Source organism: Salvia miltiorrhiza, chromosome 5 (assembly GCF_028751815.1).
Source record: "Salvia miltiorrhiza cultivar Shanhuang (shh) chromosome 5, IMPLAD_Smil_shh, whole genome shotgun sequence".
In the NCBI taxonomy this organism is placed as follows: Eukaryota; Viridiplantae; Streptophyta; class Magnoliopsida; order Lamiales; family Lamiaceae; genus Salvia; species Salvia miltiorrhiza.
Window position 1 is genome coordinate 9,977,856 of NC_080391.1, and position 21,270 is coordinate 9,999,125.

Below are 21,270 nucleotides of genomic sequence, written 5' to 3' on the forward strand. Positions count from 1 at the left end.
ATCTTCTCATTCCTTTTTCGTAGTATCCACATGTATCATGACAAAGTCTAAATTAAATCTCCCCCTCCTTTCTTTTTAGATAATCGAAAATATATAAATATAGATATTAATTCTCTTAACAATATTTAATGAAGAAGATAAAAATCGAGAATTTATTTGAAAATGTATAAATAATTATTAGGTTTAAAAATAACTAACAAAATTTAAATTTAAAAATTACAATGATGAGGACAAATTTAAGTTGCCTAGGGTTCACGGTTGGAGATATTCTTAGAGCCATCCCTCTCGAAGCAGGGGCTTTAAATAGATTTTTCATCCTATTTTTTAAAAATTGAATTATCAATCAAATTTAAAATTTCATTAAATTTAAATTTTAAAATTACAATGATGAGGACAAATTTATGTTGTCTACGGCTCTGAGTCTGGAGGCTGGAGCAATGAGAAGAAGGGCGGATGCCTGATCACGCGGGATTTGGCGTTATCTTAAAGAAAGCACACATATAATAAAAGAGAGATTCGGTTCAAATATGCGGATATGTTTGAAGAGTTTTAGTCCTGTTAAAATACATGCAAAGTTTTATTCTTATTGGGATTCTTAATGTTTTTAGCATATAAATACGCATATATTTCCATAGTAAAGATCCAAACTACAAGTTATCCACAATTCACTAAGCAACATACAAAGTCTCAAAATTTAAAAGCTATATTTACGTCTTTTTCACTTTTTTAGTGTTGTTTATTTTGAGCATACATTAAATAAAATTTTAAACAGAAAACATAAATGGGGTGTGTGAACTAGAAAAAAAAATGGAGATTAAGCATAAATTACCGGATTGAATCTTGCAAAAGCCTCTGCTAATCTGTTTCCCTAAATTTCCTTCTTCCTCTTCACATTCCAACAAAAACCTCTACTAATATGTCCCTAATTTACATAAAATTCATAAATTCAAGCTTGTGAATCTCCCTTCTTCCCCATTTTCAATTGCATCTCCTACTCTTTCGATTGCCTCCTCATCCACCAGCGGCGACGCGTAAAGGTGCTGCGATTTCGATTTTTTACTTTTTAAATATAATGCGTGCATTATACAAGCACGCACCTTTTATAAATGCTAACGAGTCGGGCTCATTCTATAGAGCCACCTATCGAGCCTGTGGACTCGGCAGCAAGGCGAAGCTTGCCAAGGTGAGGCTCGAACCCCTCGATTGAGCTCCACTGTGGATGTTCGAATGAACTGTTTGTTGAAGATGATCTTAGACACATATTTTGAATAATTTTGTCGAAAATTAGGATGAGCTTTATTAAGTTTATTTTATTCTACATTTTTTTAATTGCCAAATTTAGTTTACTAAACTAGAATGACCCTATGCCATTTTCTGAGAAAATAAAAATAAAAATAAACGACCATTGCCAAAGTATAATAGATTGATTTAATCGATCAATTGGGTATGTCATAATCTTTGATGTGCCCTTTCAGTTGACTTTTCTGGTTGTCATGATATGTAAGGAATATGCTTCGGTTCCATTTTATTTGCCGTAATTTTTTGATTTTTTTTTTTTTTGTTAAGGTGCAGATAGGCTCCTCAAGTGGAGGCCCTTAGAGCGTTTCAGTCCCCTTACTAACTGTGTGTGCAAATTGGCCCCCGAACTCTAAAAAATGGTGCAGATCGCCCCCTCTGACTTAACACCGTTATGGGCCGTTAGTCAGAGGGGGCGATCTGCACCGTTTTTTTGGAGTTCAGGGGCTAATCTGCACTTTTTCCCTTTTTGGAGTTCGGGGGCTAATCTGCACACCGTTCATTAAAAAAAATCACATCTCATCTTCTCCGACCAACTTTTCCGGCGTCAATCGCCGGCAGATGAGGAAAATCACGAAATCAAGTTCCCAAGCCCCAAATCGGGAATTCCAAATCGGTGTCATTGCTCTCTAAAATCACATAATCGAAATGGAAACTCGAATTCTCCCTCGAACGTCACCGCCCCCAATTACAGAATCACCCGTAGGCGGTGATCGTGACCCCAATCAAGATCGAGATCATGTTGGCCATGGTCTCTGATTTGAAGGCGTCCTTCTTCAACAGCACGCCAATAGTGTAGATGGCGACGGGCATCGTCGGCCTTTATCACCGAATTTCGCCGGATTTGAGAGAAAGAGGCGACTCCTTATCAAGAAAAGCTAGGCGACTCCTCATCAAGAAAAGCCAGGCGGCGGCGCCCAAGAGAAAAAGAAAGGGGCGGCGCCCTCCGAGGTTTAGGGCCCAAGAGAGAAAGAATGGGGCGGCGCCCTCCGCCGGCCTCGCCGGAGCTTGAATCAGTGACAACAACGATCAAATTTTGAGCGAGAGAGTTGAATTAATTAAAAAGTTAAAAGGTGCAGATTAGCCCCTGAACTCCGAAAAAACGGTGCAGATCGCCCCCTTGACTAACGGCCCATAACGTTGTTAAGTCAGAGAGGCCGATCTGCACCGTTTTTTTGAGTTCGGGGGCCAATTTGCACACACAGTTAGTAAGGGGACTGAAACGCTCTAAGGGCCTCCACTTGAAGGGCCTATCTGCACCTTAACCCTTTTTTTTAATATAATATGCTCTCCATTCCCCAAATAACCTATTAAGTGGAAGAACACGGGTTTTAAGACGAGAAAATAAAAAGATAAAAAATAAAGATATATAAGGTATTAAAAATAATAAAAATAGGGAAAAGGTGCAGATTGGCCCCCGAAGTAGTAGCCCCTATAGCGTATAACCCCTCTTACTCACTGTGTGTGCAACTAAACCCCTGAACTCCGAGAAAAGTGTGCAAATTCCCCCCTCTGACCTAACGCCGTTAAGTGTCCGTTAACGTTTGGGTTTAATTGCACCCTCTACTTCAGGGTGGAACTGCACCTTAATTTTTTTTTTTTAATAATTTCAGCAACCCACCTCCGACATCAACTTAACCGCCCCCCGTACTCATCGGCTCCAACTTACACTTTGTCAGCTCGCACGCGCTCAATCTCTTGATCGTCGACTGCTTACCACCGACATGCAGCAGCATCACCAACTCCAGATGTGGACCTGGATCGAATCCTGCTTGGTCCAAATCAATATCCGTATTTTTTTTTACTTAGGTCAGGATCCGGTCTAAATCCATTAGGTCCAAAAAAATGAGATTCATGTCCAGATCCATTAGATTCACAGGGTCTCGAGTCCTGACCCGGATCCATTCTTTTTTCTCTTTTAAAATAAATTTACAAATATTAAATTAACCAAAAATAAAATCATAATTATTATCTAGAGTTTTAATAATTATTTAAAAATAAATAAATAAAATTTAAATATATATTATATAGATAAATATATACACAATTAATATCATAAGATAAGCCTAAAAGGTTAAGGTGTTGAAGGAGATGCTGTTGTGCGGGGCGGTGAAAAAGCTGGTGGCGTTGCTGCATGTAAGCGGTGGGCAGTCGACAACCAAGAGATTGGGCGCGTGTGAGCTGACAAGGTGCAAGTCAGAATCGATGAGTACGGGGGCGGTTAAGTTGATGCCGGAGGTGGGTTGCTGAAATTATAAAAAAAAATAAAAAAAATTAAGGTGCAGATCCACCCCTGAAGTAGAGGGTGCAATTAAACCCAAACGTTAACGGACACTTAACGGCGTTAGGTCAGAGGGGGGAATTTGCACCCTTTTCTCGGAGTTCAGGGGTTTAGTTGCACACACAGTGAGTAAGAGGGGTTATACGCTATAGGGACTACTACTTCGGGGGCCAATCTGCACCTTTTCCCATAAAAATATAAAAAATAAGGATCAAATGAGTTTTTTTTTTTTTTTTTTTTTTTAAATGAAGTATTACTAATGATGAAGTATAGACAAAAAATAGAGATAGAAGATTTTTGAGAGACGAACCAAAAAAAGAAAATTTTGAATTTATTTGAGAGATGAGGAGAGTACAATTTCTACAAACTGACAAGACAAATGGTCGTTAGTAAAATATTCGATAGTTTAGAAGACAGATTAGAAGACAGATCCATATTCCGAAAGTCGAAGCAGATTGTGTTTTTTGCCGATCACAACAGGAAGATTCAAACCATCTTTTTTTCGGCTGCCAACGAACCTCCGAAATCTGGTATGATTTACTATCTTGGCTTGGAGTTCAGACGGCTTTACAACCACATGCAAAAGAACACTTCACCACTTTCTCTAATCTTAGCAACAAGAAAGATGCTAGCAGCCTTAGGAGCTTGTGGATATGCTCGGTCTGGTGCATCTGGAATTTGAGAAATGAGTGCAAATTCAGCAACTCCTCTTGGAGCAAAGACAATTTGGTTAGAGAAATCAAAACAAGAACATGGACATGGAGCTCGGTTTTTGGATCGGAACCTGCAGCGAGAGACTTTAAAGCTTGGATGCTCTCCTTACGTTAGTTCCTTGATTGTGTGTTCCTGATTTGTTTTGGTTCTTTCCCGGAGACTGCTTCTTCTTTCTTTCTTTTTTTCTTTTTTTCTTTTGTTCTTCTTCCTTGTTTCCTGAACTTGGTTTTGATACTCCTAATACTCTTTTATCTTAATCTTATTTTTCCTGATAAAAAAAAATATATTCGATAATTTTATCAAAACTACATAAGTATTTAATATGAAGCTAAAAAATGATAGGCAAGTCAGCAAATACTTATTTTACTATATTAAAAAATTAAAAATTTAAATTTGAAATTAATTTTAAAATTGATTAACAATTTAATTATTATAATAAAATTGAAGATTTATTTATAAACTATATTTTTTCTTTTTCTTTTTATTTTCTTTTTCTTTATCTTTTTTTTTGTTTTATTTTCACTAAAATTGTGAAATTCCACTAAGTATAAAATACTGTAATATGCATACCAAATTATAGATCAAGAAAAGAGCTTTAATATTTATATATTTTTATATAAATATTTGATTTAAAATACATAAATTATATTTATTTAAATATTAAAATTTTAAAAATTCTCTGTCATTTCTTATCATTTATAATAAATCTATTTTTTATTTTTATTTTATTTTTTTTAACTTTCTTATGCCTTTTCATAGTATCAATTTTTTTTATTGTGAACTCTTTTTTATCTTTTATCTTTTCAATATTCAATTCAAATATATTCAATTAAAATTATTTTTTACTATATTTATAAATATAATAATTAAATTAGAATTAATTTTATTAAATATAAAAATATTTTTCGTGTATTACACGAATTTACATTTACAGTTGGAAAGGTCAACACTGAATTGAAATTAAATACTATAGCTTCTAATTTTGATACTAGAACTTTTGGGATTGGTGGATCAAATATTAAGTACTCCCTCCATCCGCCAAGATTATGGCAAATTACTTGGGCACGAGATTTAATAAAATTGGTGATGATTTTGATGTAGTGGAGAAAAGGTCCCACCACTTTATGAAATGAGTGGTTGAGATTGAAGTTTGAGTGAGTTTTTTGTAAATAAAGAGTGTTAGTAAGGATAAAATATTAAAGAGGATGGTGGGCCCATTGCCATAAAAAGAAAGTGACATAATCTTGGCCGACGCCCGATATAGTAATTGTGACATAATCTTGGCGGACGGAGAGAGTAATTATTATAATCAAATATCAGTCAATTTAAAGTGACATTTTGATTTATAGTAGGGAAAATCAATAATTTATTTCTATCGTAGATATCTTTATGATATTTGGCATTCTATACTCAAGAGTCAATCAATTAAATTTCTTATGCTCCAATTTGAATGTAATTAAGCTCCTTCGTCTGACGGCGATCCAAGGCTATTTGTAACTTTTTTTTAATTATTGCACTGCACCTCATTTCTCTCTGCATCGTTGGATTTTAAGAGGAGATGGAAAAGATCAACAGAGGCTGATTCGCGCACGACTTTAGGCAGCAATGACTTCAGGTAGCAACGGGGTCGGGCAACGGTCATCAACGACAATGACGTCCTTCAATGAGGACCACTTGAAGCGGCGACAGTGGCTCCAAGCGACTGACGAAGTTGCTGCTGTCAACAGCGGTCACCAACAACGACGACGTCCCTCTGTCATCTGACGGAGCTTCCTACTCGCCGGATTTAGGCGACGACGACGACAATTGTTATTTCAGGGAGGAGAAAGTTAAATTGTGTATATATGTATGTGTGCTGTTAGCAAAAGAGAGAAAAGATGGGAAGAAACTAGAGGGAATGACTGAGTGACATCGCCAGACCATGGACGGTCAGAAGCAGCTGCGCGACCCCGACTGGGACCTTGTGGGTGACGTGGAAGCTCTTCGAACAGGTTCGGGCAAAGCCAAGTGACTTCGCCTACGACGCCGAAAATCGAGAGAGAGTAGGTGCAGTCCAATAATAATAATAATAATAAATTACAAATGACGTCGAGTCGCCGTCAGATAAAGGCACTGAATTAAAATACAAGGAATTTGATTGATCAAATGTTAAATATAATATGAGAAGCGATGAGAGTGTATATGATAGGGGACTAAATTGCTATTTTCTTAAAAGAATAGTTTTTGCATCGACAAATTTATTTTTATACCAAGTTATGAATAGTAAATGGAGTTTCTTCTCAAAAAGAAAATGAAATGTAAAGGATTTTGTAAAATGAAGTCACACTCACAGCCACACAGAATAATGGAGTAAAGTAAACTGGTGATTCATCCAATCGACACGATCTGTCTTCACACTCGACATATATAAATAAAATTTCAAAACCTCCACAAATTCCTTCCGATCCCAAAAGCTCGAAAATTTTCTGTTAAGATACAGCCGAAAAATCAGCTTTGTTGAATCCGCATCCCTAAACCAATCGCTAAGAATAGAAAAAAGTCGTACTAAATTCAAGGGTAACATTTTTTTTTGGGGGGGGGGGTTTAAAATTTTTCCAAAATAGGAGGGTGTCTGTCATCCGGCGGGAAACCGCCGGCGCAGCGGCCGCCGGCGTTGCAGGCGTCTGTCCGGAGGCTTCCGCAGCCTGATACCACCGACGCCGGTGCGGATAACGCGAAGATGAAGAGTCTGTTCAAGTCCAAGCCGAGGACTCCGGCCGATTTGGTGCGGCAGACGCGCGATCTACTCATCTTCACCGATCTCGGGGCTCCTGATACTAAGGAAAGCAAGCGAGACGAGAAGGTTTTCCTGTTTAATTTCCTTATGCATTATTTTGCGTTTAGTTTTTGTTGATCTGGTGTGCTTGTAGTTTGACACTGTCGTCGAATGTGGATAGAAGGCAGATTGTTTCTGTTGTTAGTGAGTGAATTGCGGATACTTACTTTACTTCGATATTAATCGGCTCGTCGAACTACTGTTTCACCTGTTTATCTTGTGTTCACTTTACTTCATGGTTGGGATGCCTATATTTTTGTAAGTGGGGATCTAAATGAATTTATGGAAAGCTTTGTATTGATAGGATAGTTGATGATTTCTTTTGTTTGGAATGTCTGCTTTATCTTGTTGTAGTAAAGCAACTCGAATGCAGTAGAATAGACCATAGTGCTATCCTTTATTGATTCTAATGTTGACTTTTGCTGATTGTACTGTTGTGTAGATGATGGAATTGAGCAAACTAATGAGAGACCTGAAACAAGTTCTTTATGGGGACAGTGAATCTGAGCCAGTAGCAGAAGCCTGTGCCCAGTTGACTCAGGAGTTTTTCAGAGAAAACACACTTCGCCTCCTAATTACATGTTTGCCGAAGTTGAATTTAGAGGTACTTTAAGGGTTAATTCGTGATTTGGTTGCTACAAATTATCAGAGTTCTGCCTTGTGCATTTGGCTTTATGGTTGAATTGAATGGATCGAGTTAGGAGCACAATGTAAGAAGAGTGCTCTAGTTCTTGGTGTACAATGTTCTAAATCTATAGTTGTTAAATCTAATTCTTTACCATGAGAAGTGAACGGATAGTTCTGTAGGCTGATAAGATATTTTTGCAGACCCGCAAAGATGCTACTCAGGTTGTTGCAAATCTGCAGAGGCAACAGGTTCAGTCAAAGTTGATTGCGTGTGATTACTTGGAAAAGAACATAGATCTCATGGATATCTTGATAGCAGGGTATGTTAGGATAAAGAATTTGCATTAAATTCTGGTTTGTTCAATGAAATAATTTATATTTCCAGGCTTCTATTTGAATTGGATTTAATCTGATTATTGCGAAATTTCTAATATGAAAATATAAGAGGTCTCTAAGATGTCCTCGTTTTCAATTTATTGACTTCAATTTGGTTTGCTGTTTATCTCTAGTTATGAGAACACTGAGCTGGCTTTACACTATGGTGCAATGTTGAGGGAATGCATACGCCATCAAATTGTTGCAAAGTGAGTGGATCACTCAATTTACATGCTTTCTGTATGTGTCATAGTTTCAAAAAAGAAACTCTGTGCAAGTAATCCTTGTATATTAATTTTGTGTGGAGAAGGAATATGTAAACTCCAATCAGTTGTTTCTTATTGTCGTAGATAGTTAAATTTCACCATGATGTTAAATTTTACATGAATAGACGCCCTATGTGTTATTTTACTGTACTATAGTAGTTCTTAATATATCTTAAACTATAGTGGCTACTCCACCATGGGTCATTCTATCATGTATGCAGTCACCGACTACATTTCCTGCTTTTTGTTTCCTAATTGCATACTCCAACGCTGAAGAGCTACAGACGATCAACATTTTGTTAATTTTAGGATCTGCTTTGTCCTACAGGTATGTTTTGGAATCAGAGCATATGAAGAAATTTTTTGACTTTATTCAACTTCCAAATTTTGACATTGCCTCTGATGCTGCTGCTACTTTCAAGGTTTGGTATTCTTTCTGAAGTGGCGAATTACTTTATCCATTCCTCCTTTTTTCTATTTCAATAATTTGGTTAATCCTTCTCTTTGCTGCATTATATAGCTCTGTAGTTGATTAGTCATTGGTTGGTCTGCTGACTGTTCCATTTTAATTTATCACGATAAGGTTAATATGCAGCTAGTGTTAAATAAAGCAGTTCCCTCATTTGGCGTTGTACTAAAATGTGAGTGCGTGGATCTGGCTGAAAATATCTTTGACAGAATACCTTAGGGTGATAGTTTCTGGATTACTATGATTTCAGGATGTGCTATGGGTGGTAATGGGGAAAGTGCACTTATGATTTTTAAGGAGATGTTGGATTTGGTGGTTAAGCTGGGTAACTTTGTCTTTTATGACCCTATATCTTTCTTCATGTGCCCTTACATGAATGGGTTACTAAATGCCCGACACACCTAGATGATGTATGAAAAGCACTGTGTGCAATTTTTCTTCTGGGCACTTTTGATATAAGCTGCTAAAGCCTGGGACATGCGAGTTCTATACCGTGCACCTTAACGATGTTCTTTTTCTATATTTTTTTTGGCATTTTTGGTATGTGTACTGACACTAAAGTCTACCTAACAGGATTGACATCTTATTGCAGGAATTATTGACTAGGCACAAGTCAACAGTTGCCGAGTTTCTTTCTAAAAATTATGACTGGGTATGTGTTTGCTACTTTAGTAGCTCGCTAAGCTAATGTGCTGCTTATTTCATGCACTGTGGAGCTTCGAAAATTGTTTATGCAGGCTTTTGTACATTATGCTCATTAGTCATTACTACTTTGAGAAGTTCCCATGCCTCATAATATGTTCTTGTGTCCCACCCTGGAATTTAAAAGATGGTGTTTCTTGGAGTCCTTGATAAGCTTCACTTCTGATTCTGATTTGCTCGACACCTTTTGTTGATAGTTCTTTGCGGAGTACAACTCGAAGTTGCTAGAGTCTACTAACTACATCACTAGGAGGCAGGCTGTCAAGGTAATGTTTCTCCAGTATCTCCTTTTCAGCAATGCTGGGCATCATTCACATGCTGACCCACCATTTCCTACTGATAAAAGTATGTAAAACAACGAAGATGCTTGGGGGTGCAACTAAAGAGTTGCACAATTCTTATCCTGTGATAGGCCCGCATGCACAGTTCTGTATGTATGGTTGACTATGATTCTGATTCTTAATGCATTCCTTTCAGCTTTTGGGTGATATCTTACTGGATCGCTCAAATTCAGCTGTAATGACACGATATGTTAGCTCAAGGGACAACTTGAGGATCCTCATGAATCTTCTCAGGGTATGCTATTTTCTTGGCTTTCAAATGCAGTCCTTATTTCCCTTGCCATTTAAATGACTGGAGAAAGTGTTGAAAATGTGTGTGTGTGTGTGTGAGAGAGAGAGAGAGAGAGAGGGATGAAAATATAGGTGGGTTATACGTAATGTCAAGAAACTATATGATCCAATGTGATCAGACGTTACTCATTCTCAATATAATTATCGTGGACTTGGTAAACGATGTCATAAGAGCTTCAAAGAATGCTAGTTGATGATTTTTCTTATTGTGGATGTTTGCTGAAACAAGTTAAATGAATTTCTAATGGAATTCATTTCGAACCCTACCATTTCGGTGATGTCCTATTCAAAAGAAAAGAAGATTTTTTATTATGTATGTCCTGCATCTTATATTGGTGTTGGACTGTTGTCTTATCCCAGGAGTCGAGCAAGAGCATACAGATCGAAGCATTCCATGTTTTCAAGGTACAGTTTTATATTGCTGCCCAAGCTCATGACATATAGTGGAAGACTTGGATAACTCATAGTGTGTTGTGCAACAAAAATATGTGCAGTTATTTGCAGCTAATCAGAACAAACCTCCAGATATTGTTAGTATTCTCGTCACCAACAGAAGCAAACTCCTCCGCCTTTTTGCTGATTTCAAGACAGAAAAAGGTGAAAATGAGGAATGATATGTGCACGCACACAGATAATCTTTGAATATTTTTATTTGCATTATTGTCTATATTTCTGAATTTTTTTTTGGTTACAGAGGATGAGCAGTTCGAGGCTGATAAGGCGCAAGTTGTCAAAGAAATTGCTGCACTTGAGCCTAAAGAGCGGCCATGAATTCAGCTCTTGTTAAGTGTATCAGCTGCGTTGGCTGTCTTGTACCAGTAAATCTAGTTGTCATCTTTCTTTCATTTTTTCTTTTCCATATAGAATTGTTAATTAATATGCATCAGATCTCAATGTGAAGTACTGAGAAATCGATCTAGAGAGGGCTACCTGTGTTGCATCTTTGGATTAATCAATATTTTTTGATGTTGTAATTTCATCTTGTATAATTTTAAACACGAAAAATATGAATCTTTTGGAATTATCCTTATATTTGCGGACGCCCATGACCAAACGGCAAATTTTTACAGTTGTAAGAACTTTTCTGTTCTGCCGAAGAAAAGAGAATGCAATATGTTCTTCATGGCTTTCGTAGCCAATAAAATCTGTAAAGTTGTCTTCCATTTTCAGACATCATGTGGCGTTTCTCGTGAGGGTCTCTTTTTCGATAATAGTTGCCTTTTTCTGTCATCGTTTATAATTGTTCACGAGAATTTTAGAAATTGATTCGAACCATAAATTAATAAATAAATAAATTGATTCGAATAACATACTAGGATATTGGCATATTCCGTGTACAGAGGATTTTGGACGTCACCTTTTTCTTGTTTGGAAAAGTTGGACTCCGAAACTAAACAAAAAGGGTGATCATGTGCCAACAAAATTATTATTTTATTAGTGGAATCAATATAAATCATGACACGTTCCTATTAATAATTGGTGTGTGAGGTGAACAATTTCTGAAGGAAAAAGAAATCCAAATCCGTAATCCCAACTATTTACAGCAAAATGAAGCAAATATATCTTAACCCCATAATAACGCCGTGAGCAGAACGGTTAAGGGAATAAGTTGCCAAAGCGTCACTTTCACTGCGTTTACGAATCACATTTTGAGTCAGTATATTTTTGTGCGAGTGTGTGTATCTTTTTTCTTTTTTTTTTCTTTCAATAAAAAATGAAAAATTGGCATCTGTATTATCAGTCGATGTGCAACCTACGTGAAATAGAAGAAGCTCCAACCATCAAATTCACATCCCCCAATCCTCGAAAGAAAAACAAACATGGCACAAAAAGGCGCGTATCCTAACGTTTTCTCTCCACGAATTCACTCGCGCACTCTGAATTATGTGCACATTGTATGTGTGTGCGAATTTCCATACCTTTGTTGATGGTTTTATCGGATTTCAGGTTCGGCAGAGGATTTCCTGGCCCAGGCAGTGGAAGCTGCCAAGAAAGCTGGAGAGGTGCGTTTCTCTTTAAGACCCAAATTATTCCTCTCACGTGAATTTGATCCATTTGATATCCAGTTATCTAATTACTTAAGAATTCAACTGAATTGCAGATTATTCGTCGTGGCTTCTATGAGACCAAGCATGTCGAGCACAAAGGCCTGGTAAAATTTTCGCTTGTTTAGTGATTTCATTCATTTTGTGAACTTGTTTCTAAAATCAGGCGTGAGAAAATTGCTAATCGGGATAAACAATCACTTCTTTTATTAGCCGTTGATAATAGTTTATTGAGATTAATTTTTGAGAAAGAGTGTTTTTTATTGGGATATTTGCTTCATGAAAAGCTCTAATCTTAGAATGGGGACAACTTGAGCAAGCACTATCATTACTGGAACACCAGCATTATTCATGAAAGAATCTTGAAGTTGTAAATTAAGCCAATTTTTGTACTGAATGAGGGAATTTTAGAAGTTGTCACGTGATGCCGATGTTTTGACTGGCAACTTTGAGAGTTCAGTCCTAACCATTTAGTGCCTCCTTCTATGATGAGAATAGCCTACTATTGAGAAACAGTAAATGAGCCCTCACTTAGGAGAAGATGTTTAACAGTATTGTTTGAATGCTAAAAATGTTGATAGGAATACAACTAGGCAATGATCTTGGGTTCTAATATCAGCTTCTAAGTATTCCTGTATTTAGGATTGTATCGTTCATCCATTTCTTTCTATGGATCTAGGTGGATTTGGTTACGGAGACTGACAAGGCATGTGAAGAACTCATATTCAGTTCTCTAAAACAGCAATATCCCGACCATAAGGTTAGCTGTATTTTGGTTGTGCTTCTTGTGTTGGATTAATGCCAAGGGCACTTCCTTGACATTTTCAAGTTGAATCCTTTTCACTACATGGTTTGCAACTCTGACATTATAGCTATTAATCTTTAGTTCATTGGGGAAGAAACAACCGCTGCTTGTGGTGTGACTGAATTGACGGATGAACCAACTTGGATTGTTGATCCTCTGGATGGAACAACTAACTTTGTCCATGGGCAAGTGTCATATCTATCTTGTCTGTTTCGGGAAAAGTTCTTCATATTCCAAAATGTTCTTATGGTAATTAGATGAGGCTGATTGCAGGTTCCCATTTGTATGCGTATCTATTGGACTCACTATTGGACGAATTCCTACAGTGGGTGTCGTCTACAACCCGATAATGGATGAGGTAAAATTTCACAGCTGCTAACCAATATATAATAGAGGTCTACTTTTGTTACTGGTCATATTGTCTATCTTGCGTATTGATAATCTGGGAAATTCTACTCAATCATAGATATTCTCGTCATGCTCAACATATTATATTCCCTTTGTAGTGTTCATGTTATCTTGATAAATTGAATTTTGCAAGTCTTGGAAGTGTCATTACCCATTCAAGTCATGCTAGCCCTTACTGCCTGTTGGTATAAGAACATATGTGACATAGATTGCTGTTTCAGCTGAGTTTTTATTCATTGTACTAAGTGTTACCTTCTGAATGCAGCTTTTTACTGCAATTCATGGAAAAGGTGCTTTTCTCAATGGAAAATCTATTAAAGGTAAGTTCTCCTTGTAGATAATTTATAATCACGTGAACTTATGGTCTACGTGATCACTGCTGACCATATTTTTAAACACGCAGCGTCTTCACAAACTGAGCTCGTAAAGTCTCTACTTGCAACAGAGGTACTCAGCTATACATCTTCCAGAACAGTACTTGTTTGACAGACTGAGATGTTGTGCTTATTCATTTATTTGGTGAATGAACTATGAAGCACATGGTTGCTGGTCATCTTCATTCATCTTTACATGCTGGATTATATCACTAATTCACTTCATTCAGTCTTTGTTGAATTAAGTCTGCATGTAAGAACCTCGTCAACTTTGTGTATACTTTAATGGCAGGCGGGTACCAAGCGTGATAAGGCCACCTTGGATGCATCCACAAATAGGATCAATAGCTTACTCTTCAAGGTAAACTATTGCCGCTCTTCTCATGATGATATTTTAGTAACTTTTTCGATAATTCTGGTAGATGGCTCAAAATTCTGGGTTGTGTTGTCTCTTTATTAGGTTAGGTCCCTTCGGATGAGTGGGTCTTGTGCATTAAATCTCTGTGGAATTGCTTGTGGAAGGCTTGATCTGTTCTATGAAGTAGGTTTCGGAGGCCCCTGGTAAGATTTTACGTTACTTTGATAAAGATTTGATCTCATGTTACTAGAAAATTTTCAAGAAATTGACACCTTACCAAAAGTTAGTCATATATTTTCAGGGATGTAGCAGCTGGAGTTGTAATTCTAACTGAAGCTGGAGGGCTTGTATATGATCCGTAAGTAGCAAGCCTTCAAACTATATACCAGAATGTTACTTTGCTAGCCATCAGAACTATACGAGTTTTCATCTAGTTAGAGGCTAGAGCCACCAAAAATTGAAACATTCTTATGATAACACAAAAAATTAGCATAGTTTGGATGCCCAAAAACAAAATGGAAAATTTGTTTCGTAGGTTGTGAAAAATGAAATTTCTTAGCTGCAATTCATCAGCAGATCATGATATGTTTTCGTGTAACAGCTCGGGGAAGGAATTTGATATCACCGCTCAACGTGTAGCAGCTTCAAATGGTTTTCTAAAGGATGCATTTGTTGATGCTCTGAAACAATCAGAATAGAGATGGCCAGTTGAGTTTCTTGTCACACCATTACTCCCAAACACTAAAGATCATCTACTTGCTTGCTTATTGGATGAGGCCTAGAGCCATATTTATTTTACATTTATACAAAACAAAAACTTATCTGTTATGGAAGAATGCCTCAACTAAGCTTTACTTGCTTCTATTATTATGCCATGCGCGAGTGGTGCATGAAACACTCATATGGTCTCTGTTTTTCTAATTCTTGAAAATTGAAAAAAAAAAAAAAAAAAAGAGGGGGAAGAGACTAATGTATTATGCACCAAATGACCAAATAAATAATAAACATATATAACTATCCAACACGAAGCCTAAATAGAAAACTAAGGACAAGGAGCAGAAAAACATGAAAAGCTGAGTACCAAAAACCAACAAGAGGCAAATAGAATAAACTTTACAAAGCAAGTATCTGTCCTTCCTTCATACCCTATCTTGTTCATGTGCACCATATCCACTATAAGCATGGTTCCCATTGGACATCTTGTTGGGGCTGCTGGACTTCTTCCTCTTCAAAACGACGTACCATGTGTAGATCTCGAGAGTGGCAGCGAGAGCAGCGAGAGCGATCAAGACCCCGATGTAGGCTCTCCTCCATTTCTGATCAGGATCTAAGATGCTGAAGCCCTTGAAAATATTGATGATGCTGAGGACTATTACAGAGTATCCAATGAAGTGGTGGTAGATGTTCCAATAGAATCTCAATTTGTGCTCCTTCTTGGGCCTCAGCAGCAGGGCAGACACCTGAAGTGTTGCAAGGCAGAAGATGACTATGCCGATGATCCTGTGCGCCGTGTATTGGATTCCGGCAGACTTGCTCCCCAGCTGGAGCCCCGTGGCCCACCCGGCCACTCCGATGATGTAGGCCGAGCTTTGGCAAAGGGCGTGAAGGTAAAACCACGTTGGGTCCGCCGCCGGGAACACTTTCAGGTACCTCGCTGTGATAGCACCGATTGGCAGTAGTATTCCCCAACTCACTGCATTCAGCACTCCGTGAATCTGCATCAATTCCAAATTCAATTAACTCCTAATTATGATTAATAACTGATAACTCCTAATTGGAGATTGAAGGATTTTAATGGCACTTATAAGAGATTGATGAACCCTCAATCAAATTCTATAAAAAGGAAACACTCACATTCTTTTTCTTGGTCCTGGAGTCGAGTGCTCCCGACGTTGTCCCCGTCTGTCCGGAGAGAAGATTCAAGTTCCCGGCGGACTGAACATTGGCGCCGGAAATCGGATGCGTGGCCGGAGAATCGCCGGAGAGGGGGCCTTCCTGCCACACCTGATTGACCGCGGAGCTCACATTATCAAGCTTGAGCGTGGCAAAGATGGTGTACTCATTCCCGGCATAAGTGGCGGAGAGGTCGGAAACCGGAAAACTCAAATTCCCCTCCTGCAACCGAGTCTGGTAGCCACTCACCGGCGACGTGTAGGCCCTGATGGTACCGTCCGATTTCTGGAAGGCGACGAGCGCCTGCGCTCCGATCATCCCTCCGGCGGTGGGATTGATCGCCCAGGCCACCCATCTGGATGCCGCCACCCCGGCGTGGCGGTACCCGATTTGGACTGTTTTGGTAGATTGGTCGTAGTTCCAGTGGAGGAAGGAGTTGAGATAAGGGAGATCGGCGCAGTGGCTGAATGTCTGCTTCGCGGCGAAGTTGTAGGAGGCGCATGATTGGGCGTGGGACGAGCATGTGTAGACACACAAGAGGAGACACGCGATCAAGGCGGGCCTCGACATTTTTCAATTTTTATTTGGTGAAGATTAATTGATCAAGAATGGGATGGTTTGGAGACGGGGGCTTTGGCTTTTATAAAAGAAAAGAGAAATAGTGGGGACATGAGTAGTTACAATTTGGTAAATATTTTCGAGATTATTGCACCTGCCAATATTTGGATTCCTAATTTGTTTTAGGTTACAACTACCCTTGTTTTAGGTCTAACTCCAACCACAATTGTACTAGAATAAAGTGATGTGTCGTCCAACCATACCCTAAGAAAAAATGTGATTGTTAATTGATTTGGAAGATCAACGACAAGCAAGGAGCTAGGGTTTTATAAGATGTTACGTACATTGGAGTATTTAAATAACTATTACTTGTTGGATAACATGTAATGACAAAGATATGTGTATATATATATAGCTAGTGACTAAGATAGTATTAAGAATAACTTGGTTCGTTTACCTTCTAAAAAGGAGATTTGTAGACTACCAAATCTTATCTTAGGAACAAATAAGATGTTTTTGTTTAAGTGAGTCGACATATGTATAGAAGACTTAAAAGTAATATTGATATTTGACATTTCATCGAGTACTAGTTTGTGATAGTTTGATTGGAGATGAGCATGCAGACTAAAGTCTCTTGATTCATCACCACTTCACCTTTCTCATAAATTAATATTATCATTGCAGCCGTCCGAGATTTCTCATCATATATGCATGACACTTATCACAACCTTTCATCACTTCCATTCCAATCAACAACACAACTATATACAATCTACATCATTATTATTATTATTATTATTATTATTATTATTATTATTATTATTATTATTATTATTATTATTATTATTATTATCATCATCGAACAAATTTTGATATACATGTAATATCCTGTTGATTGTGACAATCTAATATTTTTCGAGTCATCAGAAGGCGAAAATAGAAAATCATTATTGATCATCTTTAACCGTGCTATTGTACGACACGAGAGGCACGTGATTAAAGATATTTAATTTTACTATCTACGAATTAAAATAGGTAGAGACGCATAAATATATAAGTATACATGAAATATTAATGAGGAAAAGCTTTTGTTTACCAAGTCCTGCAAGTTATTGATGGCTAACAACTTCACCATTTTAACCAATTACATCTCACACAGTAAAAGGCCTCTTACACACATCGCTTTATATCTGTATGCACAACTACTTCATCTGCGTGAACAATTAAAAGGAAGGAATCAGTTTTTAGATTGAAATCAAAGTGGCATGTTTAAAACTGTGTATTCTATGTTGGATTAGGTGCATGATTTATAATATAATTATGAACCCAACATTATTAACTGGTCAAACCAAATCCAACTTCTCACTGTACCACCTCGAGTATCTCATGATGTCTCTCACTTGTTCTCGACTTTTCAATTAATCATATATATGTATCATAATTCAATAATATATATGATACAAAACAAATGGAAAGATTGTGATAATTAGGTTGAAGTTTACAGCCTTGATTTACTACAGATGGACCCCTTTGTCCCTTGATTTTGTTTTTGTCTGCTTGTTTATCTGCTACGCATCTTTATTTATATTTATATTTAAATTTATAGTATTAATCAAGTGAAATTACTCAATTATTCGAAACCGCGTAGCTCACATTAAAAAACGCTGCCGTAACTGCAAAGTTGAAGAAGATTCATATACAATTTTTATCCATATTCCTTTTCGCCTACACTTTTCGAGTAACTTTTTTGTTCACGCGCACACGCATACGTTTATGTATTTATACAGTAGCCGCATGCGATTTTGTGGTGATTTTTGATTTGGTGAAGGATGAGATGGAGTTTGAATCATAATTAAACCTAATTATTCATAAATAAAAATTCACATTAAATATTGTTTTGAAAGACATAATAAAAAGAAGTTGAATTGCATTCCTCATCGACATTGATTCAACTAATTAACTTAAATCTAATTACGAGAGCACGGTTAAAGATCTAACAGACGGTTGGTCGTATGTAATTATAGTGGATGGGTTAAAACCCTACAGTGAATATAGAGAAAAAAAATATTATCGACATATAATTGTCGAAACAATGAAGAAGATGATATGTTTTTGCAGCCATATAGTGCCTGTTTTGTGGCCATTGTGCATATATGTTTTCATGGTATACAAATTCTCAGTCTCCCTTTGTCTTTTTCTTTATAAGTAGCTAGAATATTCTTAAGAGTGCCATGTGTCTTTGATCTCCAGTTTTAATTATGTTTAAATCCTTGAATGAGATTAAGAAAGTTGAGTTAGATTAATTAAATGTTTATCAGTAGTGTAATTGATGCTTATGGGTCTATTCGATTCTATTCGGGTCTGTTCTGTATGAATCTATTCTATTATGTATAAATCTATTATGTTCTATCAATTCTTTGATTCGGGTCAGACCTTAATAGGGATCTATCTGAATTAGTTTCATTCTTTTGCGAGGATTTATTTGAGCTAAGCTTTTTTTGTGTCTGTCATTATTGTCATACATACACTATAACTTTTAATTAGATTCTTTCCCTTTTAACTTTGCCACCTCCTAATTTGTGTGTATGTTGACCTAGTGATAAATGATTAATGTTCAAAATTTGAGATTCTGAATTTGAGTCTTTCGTCTGACGGTCTTTAAAATTTCTTTATTTACTTATATAATTTATTTAAAAATAAATAAACAAACAAACCAACTTTGCCACCTCCTATTTCACTGCAAATGGATACTACATATTTTACTCCCTACACTAATCTAGTAAGTGGAGTATGTAATCTTCTAATTGATAAGTTTATATGATTCAAATATTAGTAGCTAGCATGTTTGACACCGAATTAAAAGAACCTTTTCTAAAAATAAGAGCTCATTGCAACGCCGCCTTCTGATTTGTTGCAATTAAACATGCGGACACATGTCCTGATGTGTGGTATATTATCTTTCCTATGCAGACACATATTCGACATGGTGAACATGTGTACAAACAAAAATAAATACTTAGACACATCAGAATTTGGTCGTTAGAAAAAGAAAAAAAAAATTGGACATGTTTAATTTGCATCAATCAAAATAAGACGTTGAATTTACAATTACGTGAGAAGAACGTGATTTTGGTGCGATTAACCCAAAAAAAACAAGCTTTTAATGGGATCGAAATACCACTATGATAGAGGGTAAAAATTCTTAAAAGGAACCTAGTCTCAAGATAAGAATATGCTTCCTAAAAAAGGATAGTTTTAATAGTTGAATTTGATGGACACCTATATAAAATACTCCCTCCGTCCCACTCACCGTAATTGAGACTCTTTTTATTTTGAGCGTCCCACTGTAAGTAAGACTCTTTTCTTTTTGGATAAATTTTTTTTCCTTTAAACTCTTTTTCACTTTTTCACCTATACACAAAATACACATTTCTTAATTCTCGTGCCAAAAAAAAAGGTCTCGCTTACAGTGGGACGGAAGGAGTATATAGTTATAGAGGAAAATGTGGTAGCTGTAGACAGTGAGCATGACAAAGCATGACATCATTATACCATTCTCTTTTCCTTTTTGTTTTCTTTTTTCTTATTTTTCTTTCCTATTATGAACTTAGATAGGTTAACCCATTGAATTTGAACATGTAATACTATAAAATGAATAAATCGAAGAACGGGTCACAATCACCAAAATAATTATAATTACATGAGAAACTGAGAACTAATTCTGAAATGTTATGAGAGAAAAAATCTTGGTCCGAGGCGACGTATGTATTATTTTATCTATTTATTTATACATCGATCGATCGAGAAGTTGGTAAGATTATGACTTTTTGTTGGCAGTGAAAACAAGAGGCACGTAGCATTGTTGGAAAATTGTATAATAAACAGTAAATAAATATCTTTGGATCAAATTGATTGGGATCAACCAAGATAAAACAGTCACAATATTAAAAATAAAAATATAATTTATCTTAAATATTCATAGTAAAACTTTATCAACTTTTTTTATATATATTAAATTAAGTTCAAAATATAAATTATATATATTATAATTTTATTTAAATATTTTAACATATTTCTAAAAATGGAATGAAAAAATATATATTTTAATTAAATTAAATTACCATTAAAAAAATAAAAATATCCACTTAATGATGATTTTAAAGAAAATTTAATAATAAATTATTATTCAATATATACATATATATTAAAGTTATGGAAATGAAAAATGTATAAAGAGTAAAAATAATTTTTTTATTATGAAAATTAAATATTTATTGCATTTAATCCGAATCAAATTAATCGAAATAGCATCACCCTTACTTTATTTATCTTATGATTTTACATCTCAACTCATGAGTACTTGATAACTTTTGTCTCAATTTTGTGTTCCTTATCACATATCATGGTTCATGGATTGCATTAGCAGTTTAGCACTATCTTTTCAGATAATTAAGCTAACGTAATAATTAGAAGAAAAAAAAAAGAAAAAAAAAAGAGCAGGAGACATCCCGCTTTGATTAGAAAACAATAGCGTAATTGGAGATTCTGAGCAACAATTTTTTAGTTAGTGATTGGGCGGAATTTATAGATCGGTATCATGAAATCAACATTTCAAAGTGAGGTTTCGTGAAAGACTTGCATATTTCTCTCTA

The 21,270-nt window shown here is 36.3% G+C and overlaps 3 protein-coding genes across 3 annotated transcripts; 2 read left to right on the top strand and 1 right to left on the bottom strand.

Moving 5' to 3' along the window:
- Positions 1–6,564: 6,564 nt before the first annotated feature.
- On the top strand, positions 6,565–11,207 carry LOC130985888 (putative MO25-like protein At5g47540). Its single transcript, XM_057909052.1, has 11 exons — positions 6,565–7,133; positions 7,549–7,710; positions 7,935–8,053; positions 8,243–8,317; positions 8,703–8,796; positions 9,436–9,495; positions 9,743–9,811; positions 10,023–10,121; positions 10,538–10,582; positions 10,672–10,774; positions 10,872–11,207. Exons 1-11 carry the CDS (start codon positions 7,011–7,013, stop codon positions 10,946–10,948), a joined length of 1,026 nt encoding a protein of 341 aa, XP_057765035.1. The 5' UTR covers positions 6,565–7,010; the 3' UTR covers positions 10,949–11,207.
- A 476-nt stretch (positions 11,208–11,683) lies between these two features.
- On the top strand, positions 11,684–14,995 carry LOC130985890 (inositol monophosphatase 3-like). Its single transcript, XM_057909054.1, has 13 exons — positions 11,684–11,830; positions 11,919–12,010; positions 12,125–12,180; positions 12,279–12,329; positions 12,902–12,982; positions 13,109–13,212; positions 13,301–13,385; positions 13,701–13,755; positions 13,839–13,882; positions 14,102–14,170; positions 14,270–14,370; positions 14,469–14,525; positions 14,769–14,995. Exons 2-13 carry the CDS (start codon positions 11,998–12,000, stop codon positions 14,863–14,865), a joined length of 813 nt encoding a protein of 270 aa, XP_057765037.1. The 5' UTR covers positions 11,684–11,830; positions 11,919–11,997; the 3' UTR covers positions 14,866–14,995.
- A 158-nt stretch (positions 14,996–15,153) lies between these two features.
- Positions 15,154–16,915, bottom strand: LOC130985889 (cytochrome b561 and DOMON domain-containing protein At5g47530). Its single transcript, XM_057909053.1, has 2 exons — positions 16,022–16,915; positions 15,154–15,882 (listed from the first exon to the last, which is right to left on the bottom strand). Exons 1-2 carry the CDS (start codon positions 16,628–16,630, stop codon positions 15,307–15,309), a joined length of 1,185 nt encoding a protein of 394 aa, XP_057765036.1. The 5' UTR covers positions 16,631–16,915; the 3' UTR covers positions 15,154–15,306.
- Positions 16,916–21,270: the final 4,355 nt, after the last annotated feature.

Coding starts and splice junctions, on each gene's coding strand:
- LOC130985888 (XM_057909052.1), top strand. CDS start 7,011: ATGAAGAGTCTGTTCAAGTCCAAGCCGAGGACTCCGGCCGATTTGGTG. Junction 9,812..10,022: donor CTAGGAGGCAGGCTGTCAAG/GTAATGTTTCTC, acceptor CATTCCTTTCAG/CTTTTGGGTGATATCTTACT. Junction 10,775..10,871: donor TGATTTCAAGACAGAAAAAG/GTGAAAATGAGG, acceptor TTTTGGTTACAG/AGGATGAGCAGTTCGAGGCT.
- LOC130985890 (XM_057909054.1), top strand. Junction 13,213..13,300: donor ACAACTAACTTTGTCCATGG/GCAAGTGTCATA, acceptor GGCTGATTGCAG/GTTCCCATTTGTATGCGTAT. Junction 14,171..14,269: donor TCAATAGCTTACTCTTCAAG/GTAAACTATTGC, acceptor TCTCTTTATTAG/GTTAGGTCCCTTCGGATGAG.
- LOC130985889 (XM_057909053.1), bottom strand. CDS start 16,630: ATGTCGAGGCCCGCCTTGATCGCGTGTCTCCTCTTGTGTGTCTACACA. Junction 15,883..16,021: donor CCAGGACCAAGAAAAAGAAT/GTGAGTGTTTCC, acceptor GAATTGATGCAG/ATTCACGGAGTGCTGAATGC.